The sequence below is a fragment of the Elephas maximus genome, chromosome 18 (genome assembly GCF_024166365.1).
Source record: "Elephas maximus indicus isolate mEleMax1 chromosome 18, mEleMax1 primary haplotype, whole genome shotgun sequence".
Taxonomy (NCBI): domain Eukaryota; kingdom Metazoa; phylum Chordata; class Mammalia; order Proboscidea; family Elephantidae; genus Elephas; species Elephas maximus.
This window is the reverse complement of record NC_064836.1, coordinates 45,792,717-45,804,882: the sequence shown is the minus strand read 5'-3', so window position 1 is coordinate 45,804,882 and position 12,166 is coordinate 45,792,717. Positions and strand designations below refer to the sequence as shown.

Sequence of the window (12,166 nt, the reverse complement as noted above, 5' to 3'; positions counted from 1 at the left end):
TCTTAGCCATGGCCACTTGACATCCCAGGGGGAGGGAGGCTTTTGTACATAAGTCAAAGACTGATTTTCTTCTTTTAATCCAGATAATTAAAGAAAAACAATGTATTTTACCTGAGTTTCCCTAATAGTACTCCTCTGATTTGTTAGCAGAAATTTGAATTGTGTTTTATATCTGAAGGGAAAAAAGGGAATTGATGAGTAATAATAGGGACTGAGTAACTGCTTCTGATAATAGTTTATTTTTTTTCATTGTTAATACTGTTAGTCCATATTATAATATTTTTTCTTTAATTTTATTATTATTTGATACTAAATTGCTGTCTTCATTGCATGTTTCTAAAATGATTTATTATCATATGGTTCTTATTTGTTTCTTATTCGCTTGTTTTCCTCATAATTAATTTTTGATATTCTACTCGTTTCAAGACATGTGAGACCATCAAGCTGATGCACTGCTCCATGACTAGATTTTTTTTCCTCTAATAGCAGATCTTTTAAATGTTTTTGTTACAGCATTATCTGCTGTCATATTTGAAGGCTGAAAACACCATTTATGTCTTGTCATTTAATTTAGATTAACCAGAAATCTTCCTTAAATTGTTTTACTCTCCTCCCTTTTTTTGAAAACAATTTTATTGAAGTATAATTAACACATAATAAACTATAGTCTCCTTTCTCTTTTGACGTCGTTAGTGGCCATCAAGTTGATTCCAACTCATGGTGACCCCATGTGTGCAGACTAGAACTGCTCCTTAGGGTTTCCAAGGCTGTGACCTTTCAGAAGCAGATAGCTAGGCCTGTTTGCCAAGGCGCCTCTGGGTGGGCTTGAACTGCCAGCCTTTCAGCCAGTAGTCAAGTAATTAACCATTCGCCCCACCAAGGGACTCCTGTCTTTTTTCATTAAAACTGCAGTTTTCCATGCTCTGCTCTCATCCAGCTCTGTCTTTAAAAGCTGTTTATTTTCCTTTTTTTCATTATATAGTGCAAAACCAAGACCTTGTGCCTTATATCAATACCATGTTTTTATGCAGATAACACACACATTCTATGTTTGTTTGCCAATCGCTCCCTCCCCCTCGAGGTATTTTCATAAGCGTGCTATGCTAGTTTTTATTTACAGCAACATGTTAAAAACAAAAAAATTGGCATACTGGTGGTTATGAAAACACCTTGCAGGGAGGAGGGCATGGTTGGCAAATAAACGTAGAAAGTGTGTGTTATTTGTGTTAAAATACAGTAAATATATTTAAATTTTTAGAATTTGGGTGACCCAACCATCCTTTTGTACCAAGGATTGGGGGATTTCCCAGGATTTAACACTTTGGATATTACACCAGAACGTCCCAGGTGATTTGTTCCAGTACAAGGTGTTCACCCTAATAGGATCCCATATTGAAAAACTGCTCTTAAAAAAAAAAAGAATAGGAAAGGAAAAGGAAATACTCTTTTGTAGTTATGTTTCCGTACTAATTTCTTAATTTTTTTATGTTAAAAAATTCATCCACATGCCTAGGTGGTCTACATTTCCTCTCAAAACAAAAAACACTGAATATATGTCTTAAAATTTTCACCTCTTTCTTGTGGAAAAGTTATCTGTAATTTACTGTGTATTGTCATTTTTTGTCAAATTATGTATCTTCAAGTTGTATTGGAAATCTCATTTTTATTAAATTAATACATGCATGTAGTTTAAAGAGTCCAACTAATTCTATACACTGCAGACAATAGTCACCAACTTCTCAGCAGTAACAACTTTCAGATATTTTATCTGATCCTTTTGGTTTTTAATTCCATATCTTTAAATAGCGTGCTTGTCTTTTGGTAATTTTTGTAATTCTCAAGTCACATGTTACCTGTGGAATTCTCTATGTGGTACTGTGAAAGATAAATATGTCTTCTTTCTTCTCTTGTCCCACATATACATACTGATACACGCAGTTCCCATCCTTCTGTCTTCATGTGCACGCACACACTCATACACACGATGTTTACATGTATTAAAATCTTTTGAATTTGATTAAATCAGAATTAAATGAAAAATTATTTACATTGTTACTGTGTATGCTACACAGGATTGAGCTAAGTCATAAACATTATATTCCTTTTTCCCTTAGCTTTCATTTTCCTTGGAGTTAATAATTATTTTGTTTTGGGGTTTGCTTAGTGTTCTGTGTATATCACTGATGCAATTTGAAACTCTCCACCAGTTGCGTAAATCTCCTCTTAGTCTGTTCTTGGCCAATTTTATCTTCTTGGGGAAGTCTAAGCTGGAGCTTTATGTCCTCCCCTCTGGACTGATTGGTCTTTACTCCTGATGCATAACTAGTATCTTGAGATTTCCTTTCACCATTACCCTGGGAGTTCCCTTTGCATCTTTCCTCTTTTGTGTTTTCTGTATCTGTTACCTTTCTCTTTTTTGGTTTGCCTTCTGATTCTGATGGAGCAGTAAGAAAGAATGAGCTATCAAAAGAATAAGAATCAGGATTGTGAGAAAGGTAATGGTCACAATGGTTTTCTTAAGCAGATAATGTTAGACATATTGCACGTTTCAGTGTATAACTGAAAATAATTTCTATGGTTAATAAGTTTCAGTGAATCAGAGGAAAGAGTGTTCAAGCATCTCTTTAGAAGTTTGAGCAGAGTTTGAAGTTTCACTTGTGGCTATAGCATAAGAAACTTTGGTCTTTTGTCAGATGTTAAAAAACATTGTTTCAGTATCTATTTCACTAACCACTCGCATTGTTGTTAGGTGCCGTCCAGTCAGTTCCGAATTGTAGCAGCCCTGTGCACAATAGAACAAAACACTGCCCAGTCCTGCCCTATCTTCACAATCAGTCGTTGCTATGCATGAGCCCGTTGCTGCAGCCACTGTGTCAGTCCATCTTATTGAAGGTCTTCCTCTTTTTCGCTGACCCTCTACTTTACCCAGCATGGTGCCCTTCTCCAGGGACTGACTGGTCCTTCCTGATAACATGTCCAAAGCACTTGAGACAAAGTCTCGCCATCCTTGCTTCTAAGGAACGTTCTGGCTGTACTTCTTCCGAGACAGATTTGTTTGTTCTTTGACAGTCTGTGGTCACATCCTCTTACTGTTGAAAAGCTACTCAAGTCTGGAATGTACCTTAGGGAGGAAGTAGCTTAAAGCTTATTACAATCAGGTTGCTTTAAAGCCTAGGCCCACCACTTAGAGCTTGATCTTGGGCTTGTTATTCAGCCCCTTTGTATCTGTTTCTCTAGTTCTTAAATGGAGATGATGGTAAGAATAATAGTAGTATATATTTTATTGGATAATTGTGAGTGTTAAATAAGTTCATCAGTTTTATACACTTAAAGTAGTATCTGGTAGATAGTAAATGCTCAAAGTTTAGCTGTGTTATTGTAATTGTTATCACTAGCTTTATATTATGGATCCATAATTCTAGTCCTGATGCAATGGAAGATGGAAAGTGAGTCTGCTATTCTGCTATGTCAGTGTCAAGACCTTCATCTTCCAATATAACTTTTTTTTAACTTTTGTATTAGAAATTGCTGATAACCATTTCGAACCTACAAATCAGCAGTTTCATATGGCTCCGCTTACTACCTATAATCACAAAACCTTCCTTCCTACCTTTTTTATCTGTATAATGTATATGTGTTTATATTAGTGTACATTTTCAAGCATCTGTAATTGAAAAATACATATGTGTGTAAATCATATTAAGCACTGTCAGCTGTCTCTAATTAATGTATGTTCTTGGTAGAGGACCAAATAGAATAATTTTTTTTTATATTCATATTTTCTATCTTGGCAATTTATCCTAACCATTATCAACATTCAGAATTAATTCACAGAATATGTGAATGATAGTATCCAACACATGATAGCTGTTTCTGTCTTCCTGTTTTTCTTAAATTAGATATACTATATAAACATTTTTATTCTTTTTAGTGTTGTTGTTGTTAGGTGCCACCGAGTCAGTTCCGGCTCACAGCGACCCAGTGCACAACAGAACAAAACACTGCCTGGTCCTGCGCCATCCTCACAATCATTGTTATGCTTGAGCTCATTGTTGCAGCCACTGTGTCAGTCCACCTTGTTGAGGGTCTTCCTCTTTTCTGCTGACCCTGTACTTTGCCAAGCATGATGTCCTTCTCCAGGGACTCATTCTTCCTGACAGGTCCAAAGTATATAAGATGCAGTCTCGCCATCTGTGCATCTAAGGAACATTTTGGTTGCACTTCTTCCAAGACAGATTTGTTCATTCTTTTGGCAGTCCATGGTATATTCAGTATTCTTCGCCAACACCACAATTCAAAGGTGTCAGTTCTTCTTCAGTTTTCCTTATTCATTGTCTAGCTTTCACATGCATATGATGCGATTGAAAATACCATGGCTTGGGTCAGGTACACCTTAGTCTTCAAGGTGACATCTTTGCTTTTTAACTCTTTAAAGAGGTCCTTTGCAGCACATTTACCCAATGCAGTCCATTGTTTGATTTCCTGATTGCTGCTTCCATGGCTGTTGATTGTGGATCCAAGTAAAATGAAATCCTTGACAACTTCAATCTTCTCTCCGGTTACCATGATGCTGCTCATTGGTCCAGTTGTGAGGATCTTTGTTTTCTCTATGTTGAGGTGCAATCCATACTGAAGGCTGTGGTCTTTGCTCTTCATTAGTAAGTGCTTCAAGTCCTCTTCACTTTCAGCAAGAAAGGTTGTCATGTGCATAACGCAGGTTGTTAATGAGTCTTGTTTAGTTTATTATAAATGAGATAATGCATGTAGAGCCCCTCAGACAGTGTCCTGCCAGATAATGAACACTTAAAATTATCTGTTATTAAATTCATCATTACCATTTTTGTTGATGGGTATTTGGGCCATGTCCAATATTGCTGTGAACATTCTTGTACATATATTGTTCTTGTGCATATATCGTGAACATCGGCAAGTAGAATTGCCACGTTAAAGTGCTTGTGTATTTTAAATACCGATAATACTACAAATTGCCTTCAAATAGTTTTACTAGTTTATACCCTATTCATAGTTGTAGACAAAAATGACAGAATAAGCTTGTAATTCCATTTTTTAAGGTGTATTTCTTGATCTTTGGTGAGGTTGAGTATCTTTTCGTAAGATTTGTAATAGTTGCTCATTCTTATGTTAACTATCTATTCATCTTCTTTGTACTATCCAAATTAAATACATACATATATGAACTAAGCATATGATCTACTAATACAATTCATTTTTTAATCTGCTGATTGTTTTGTGCTTTATCATTTGTCTTTTAAATTTACGTTTGGTATCTTACTGTGCAGAATTTTTTTCATTTGTAAAATACAATCTTCTTTATAGTTTCTGGGTTATATGATTCTACCAAGATTATACACATATTTAATTCTTCTGGAGCTTTTTATGGTTTAACTTTCTCTTTAGATTACAAAACACATGAGTTTAGTTTCCCCAAAATAGAGAAATAACTCAGTAGTCCAAGTATAAAATTTTGATTAATGTATCTTTTTTTATGCTGACTTGAAATGCCATTTTTATCATATACTAAATTCCATTTACAAATTGGTCTTTATGGGATGGCACTGTTTTTTTTTTTTAATCCCACTGACCTTCTTCTGTTTTGAACAGCCTATCTGTTTTCACTCCTGGACATTTATAATATATTTTGACATTTTGTAGGAAAAACAGTTTCTCATTTTCTTTAAGGAAAAAGTTTGGTCTCATATATTTTTCTTTTTTGATACTTTTTAAAACAAGTTTGCCAACTCCCTCTTTAAATCCCATCAGATTTTGATTATATTAATGCATTAATTTAGTATGAGGTAGAGAATTCCACCTACTAGTATTTTCAGTCTTCAATGGGATATGATACACCTTTTCACTTTGTTTCCGTGTTATATTCTTTGGTAAAATTTTATTATTTTACTTCATAATGTTCTATACCTTTCTTACTTATTTTATTTCTAGAATTTATAAGAACTGGGTCATTTTTCTACACTTTTTCTACCAGGATATTTATTGGTAGAGTAGGTACTACGAAAACTAGAGTTTTAAATATTTATATTGTATCTAGTAACTTTATTGAACTCTTTTGTTTTCTAGTAGTTTTTCATTTGAATATTTCAGCAGACTGTCTCCTTGTTATTATCTCATTATTCCCATTGTATTCTTATTTTATTTCTGGTTTTAATACAGTGACCAGGAGTTTCAGAACATGGTTGAATATTAAGATAATGGTAGCATGCCTCTTTTTCTATTTCCTGATTTTAATGGGAATGTCTCTAGTATTTTATTATTAAGTATAATGTACAGTCTTGGTTTCTTATAGGTCACCCTGATAAATTTAAAAACATTTTCTTACAGTTCTTGTTTAAGAGGTTTTTTTTTTTTAAACTCATGGGTGTTGGAATTTAGCATTTAAAATGCATCTATTGAGATGCTGAAAAAATTTCTCCTTAATAGCGATAAAGATTTTAACATTGATTTTTTTAATCCCTGTAAACAGCATCTATCTTTTGTAGATTCTTTTTTTACACTATGCAGTTTATAAAAAATGAATATAGGTGTTGGTATCTAGATACATAGATGAAATTAATCTAGAGTTTCTTTTTTTAATATTTGTCTATTTTTGATATTCAGATTATACTAGCTTTATATAATCATTAAGGAGGTTTTTCCCCCATTTTTCAGGATCTGGAGCAATTTAGATGTCACAGAAATCATCTAGTCCTTGAATATTGCTATAACAGCACAGCTTTAAAATAGTGTGGGCCTGATTCCCTTGTTGGGTACAGATCTTGGGCAACCTTTTCAGTTATTCTAGTTTTGCTGGGTCTCTTCAGTTTTTCTACCTCTTAAAGATATCCCGGTAATTTATGTTTTCCTAGATAATCAGTTGTTTAATCTAGGTATTATGATTTTTTGGCCTAAAAGTTAGATGTATGATTCTTTTACAAATTTTAAAACTTTTTCTGTGTTTTTGGTGTTATTGCCTTTCTTATTCTTAGTGTTAAGTATTTTCTCCCATTTTAGTCTTCTGTTTGGCTTTTTGAAAAGAAAAAAGCCTTTGACTGTCAAATTACCACATTATTTTATTTCTTTTATTTTCGCTTATTTTCTTCTTGAAACAAATTTCATTCTATATTAAATTTGAATTTTCCTTTGCATATCACTGGCTGTATCCTATAGGCTTCCATAGCTCATATTCCCAGTATTAATATAATTCTGATCCCATTGAGTAAAGAATAGTTTAGAACACTATCATTAAATTCCTAAGGTTTTGTTTAGGAATTATCTTTATTATTTTTATTGTATTGTGGTCAAAGAATATGGTCTGTGTAATTCCTGTCCTTTGGGATTTGAAGTAAGTTTTCTTTATTTCCTGTTACACTGTCAGTTTTCAAAATATTGTCCTTAGGCATTTTCTAAAAAATGTGCTCAACTAGTATGACCGTTGAGTGGCTCAAACTGTTAAGCATTCGGCTGCTAACTGAAAGGCTGATGATTCACATCTACCCAAGAGTGCTACAGAAGAAAGGCCTGGCAGTCTACTTCTGAAAATTCACAAAACACAGCCGTTAAAAACCCTATGGAGCACAATTCAACTCTGATACACATGGGGTTGCCCTGGGTTGGAATTGAATCAATGGCGGTTGGCTTTTTTTTTTTAAGCTCAACTAACCTTATTTTAGATATAAGAACATTGAGAGTTAGAGGATTCTGTGACTTGCTTATGTCACAATTAGTAAATAGTATATATAGTTATTTCAATCTTAATCTAATCAATTTTGATTAGATCTTTCTGCCTTCAGATATACTGTATGTTTGTATAGCTGGTATGTGTATAGTCTTAAAGTCTTTAAGAAATTACAAATTTTAAATATAATTTAGAAAAGTAGAAAAAAATCCATGTAGAAATTACTTGGGTCTTTAAAACTGAAGGAGGCTTCAGAGGACCGAGACTTAAACCATTCTTGTTGAGTGGGTCCTCTGTAGATAGAGGAGGAGAACAAGAAAGGGCACCATACATGCCGAGAACTTAATGAGCAAAGGCATTTATGCATTTGTGGAAAGATTAACCTGATCTAGGGGAGAAGTAGTCCCTGTTGAAGAGGAATAGGAATCAAGACTGGATAGTTAACTTTGGATCTGATTAGGATAGGAGGACAATGGTGAAGGTCTGGGTAAAAGAGAGGTTAAAAAATAATTAGAAAGTAGTTCTGTCAGCTCATGACCAATACCACATTTTATTTTGTAGATGTATGGTATGGTTTCATTGAAGTATCTGCAATAATTAGTTACCATCATAGTCAGCCAAAAAATATGCAAAGGACAGACTTACTCTAGTGGTGGATTCTGAGGAAGAGTTACGAGGCAAATCAGACAGCTCAGCAGTGCTAACTTTGCACATAATGGCAGGTTGTGAAGACACCAGCTTGGAACATCTGTTGAGAATGTGAAGGACCGGATATGATGCCAGTATATTTTAAAAGTCAGAAAACTTCCAAAAATGGGAGGTTAAAAATAAAAATTAGTGGAGAAATAGATTTAAGCTGATGAAAGTTTTTTTTTTTTTTTTTTTTTGTCCGTTTGAAATATTAATCCTAGAAATTTAGAGGCGCCTTTCTATCTCTACTGGTTTAATAGATTGAAAGCACTGTGATCGTGACCTTAACTTGTGAAAATTCAGAGAATCTTAAAATAGAAAAGGAAAGAGGTAAACTACATTTTTTCCCCAAGTTAAAAAAAAAAAAAAGGAAGATTCATAAGAGTTTTAAGCAAGCCTTATGTGCGTTAGAATCTTATATATCAACATGTAATTAATTTTCGTGGTTATTTTTAACCACAGCAGTAAGACTTTGGAATGACATTCTGAAAATAAAGTTTATTCAAGGGACAAGTATTTTAATCATTTGTATTAGCAGATGCTTCTCATATTCTTTTCATAGTGCTAAGCTATATGGAAAAGACTTACCAGCCTTCTCCTCAATGAAATATAACTAGAATATTTCACTTAAAGTTTATCCCTTCTGTAACATGCAGCCAGATAGGTGGTAATTTCTGTATTGCCAAGAATTACTTAAGAAAGTCATGCATTTACAAAACAAAACTAAAAAAACCTTCTAAAGAGAATGGATTTTTTGTAATATATTTTGCATATTTTAGCTCCATATTTTTGTGGTTAATAGAGCTAAAATTTAGATATAAGTCTAATATAAATAAATATAAAAATGTTATCTAATTATATGGACTTCTTGTATACAGCAATATTTGATGTATGTCACCGCATAACTCTATATGAGCAAATAATTTCTACATTATTTCCCCATATGTGAAAACATGTATTGCTGTGTATTATTATGATTCCCCATTGTAATTAATTGTAAATTCTGAGGTGTTTCTGTTAATAAAGAAAAGATAAGCTCAAGCATCAAGGTAATAATATTGGTAACATTCATTAATAATCATTATACTAATAAAATTCAAACTTTGCTCAGTAACATGGGATTCATTCTGTGTTAGCTACATCAGGGCTGCTTGTATCATCCTTTATTTGTGGGCTGTTCAGCTCAAAAGAAGTTCAAGAGCCGGCCATTTTCTTCCAGATATGGACATTCTGAGGGGTTCCATTTCAGTCCTAGGGTTTGGAGTATTAGAAATGCAGATCATACGATAACAAAGTAAAGTGGGAGAAGGTAGCATCTCAGTGCCCAGGCTCTGAACATAGAAGTTTGACAGGATCGCTCACTCTGTGAGCTCGGATGTATTAGTCTACCACTTCTGTGTATGAAAGCAAAAAGAGCATTTGTATAGTGAAAGGATGTGGTCAATAATTTAGAAAAAAATTTTTAACTATGAAATATGAACAGTATTCTTTGATGTTTATAAAACTTAAAAAGGAGAAAATTGAATTGAGGAATAATTAAAATTATAATATTGAAGGATTTTAATTTTTATAATTAACCAAAATTAGCATTTTCATTGCATTTTCTAGGCAATAAAGTTGGAGTATTCAAGGTTGGTTAAATTGGCCCAAGAAGATACCCCACCAGAAACAGATTATCGTTTACACCATGTAGTGGTCTACTTTATCCAGAACCGGGCACCCAAGAAAATCATTGAGAAAACATTGCTAGAACAATTTGGAGATAGAAATTTGAGTTTTGATGAAAGGTAATTTGAATATACAAAATATCTAATTCATATGCTTAAAATTATCCTTGTATTTTTTTAAAAAATCCCCAGCGTAATTGTTAAATGTTTTTATTTCATGCGTACACAAACACATTTTTAAATAAATACAGCACAAAATTTGACTTCACCTAATTTAAACAGCTGCTTTGTAATTTCTCATGGACTTTTAAAGTTTGGACTGAAAAATAACTGCCATCGTTTAGTAAATTCCAATTGTGAACCAAGATGCTAAGCTAAACAGTATACACATAAGAGCATATAATATAAGGACTGCCTGATGGGACTCAATATTTTCACAGAAAAAAAAAAAATTTTTTTTTCAGCCTTTGCACTGTGGACCTTTTGGATTAGGTAGTTCTTTGGTGTGAGTAAGGGGGCCTGCCCTGTACTGTAGGATGTTTAGCAGTACCCCAGGCCTCTACCTACTCGATGCCAGTAGCATCCTCTAAATTGCGAGAGCCCAAAATGTCCATATTGCCCATTGTCCCCGGCATGGTGTGAGGAAGCAAAATCACCCCCGTTCGAGAAACACTGGAGCAAAGTGTTGAGTCAAGTATGTAACCAAACATCCTTTGACAAAAAGAGAAGGCATACAGTGGTTAAATTAATTTTGGATTTTCCAAAAATGTTTTTCTGTTAAGAATTAAAATTTAATCTGGTTAGAATGAAACAAAAAATATTTGGACCCCATGTAAAAGTCCAAGATACAGAAAAGTATTTTAGAATACAGAAACATTTATGCTATCTTGGAGCTTATTGTAATAGCATTTTAATTCTGAAATAAATGATTATCTTTTTACGATAATCTCTAAAAAATGTGTAGCCGAGGAGAATTTGAAGAAAAACAAAGTACCTGGATTCAAATCCTGCTTCACTAGGGTGCCTGGCATGAAATTAGTAATTAAATAATCAAGTAAATGGCTTTGAATAATACCTGGTAGATTTAGGTACTTGATGAATCTTGGCTAGTATTACTGTTTTGCTACATATGGCTGCAAAGAGCTAAGAAATGCGACTGATTATGGCCCTCATCATCTGGGCTGTCACTGTCCTATGTTCCCATCCGTATGTTCTTTTGAATTTGGTGAAGGTGTTAATGGAGTAATCCCATTAATTTTTTCATCCTTTGCAATTGTCTGTCCTCGGAATTGCAAGTAGTCAATCTATTTTGATAACCTGATTTATCTTTTGCTTGCAAGACAGGTATATATGATTAATTATAATGTGTGGGGATTTTTTTTTAGCAGTCATTCTGATCATAAAATCTATTGGAATGTTTCCATCCTTACCAAAAATGATAGGCACATTTTGGATTTCTCCTTTTTACTATTTAAAGATAATACCATTTGGTGGAAAAATAAGATTTAGTATCTGTTGAGCTTGCTTAATAGATACACATTGTACAAAAAAAACACTTTTCATATTTTTTCCATATGCAGTTTTTATTTCATCTTTCAGTATGTGTTCAAGTTATCTTAATTCCATTTGGGTGGCCTATTGTAAATTTGTATATTTATTGATACAGCATAATTTAAACACTACAGCCAAATATAAATATAACATGATAACATGGTAGATTTAAATTAGAGTCATTGATGCTATCTTTATACGCGTTGGTCCAAAAAACACATTTTTCACGTAAGGTTATTTGGGAGTTGTTTGCTCAAAAAAATATTGCCCAGAGACAGCGTATTTCATTTTTATATGTGCTTGGTAGTTTAGTTTTTGTGTAACACACGTTTTCAGTTTATGGATTTTGCTTTTGATTTGGGAATACATTTCTTTTTTTGAAGGTGTCACAATATAATGAAAGTTGCTCAAGCCAAACTTGAAATGATAAAACCTGAAGAAGTAAATCTGGAGGAATATGAGGTAATGTGCCTTTTTAGAGGTTGAACTATGGATTGTGGGATTCAGTAATTCCCTGACATTCCTTTAATTTCAGTACAAGCACAACTAAGTTTGAATTTGTTACGGT

At 33.5% G+C, this 12,166-nt stretch overlaps 1 protein-coding gene across 8 annotated transcripts in view; it reads left to right on the top strand.

Moving 5' to 3' along the window:
• Positions 1-12,166, top strand: part of USP25 (ubiquitin specific peptidase 25) — a 167,790-nt gene that overhangs the window by 143,542 nt on the left and 12,082 nt on the right. For all 8 annotated transcript variants that reach the window (XM_049858421.1, XM_049858420.1, XM_049858419.1 and 5 more), the window contains 2 exons: positions 9,989-10,167; positions 11,982-12,060. In XM_049858421.1, coding sequence (XP_049714378.1) covers positions 9,989-10,167; positions 11,982-12,060 — 258 coding nt within the window. The remainder of the gene's footprint in view (positions 1-9,988; positions 10,168-11,981; positions 12,061-12,166) is intronic.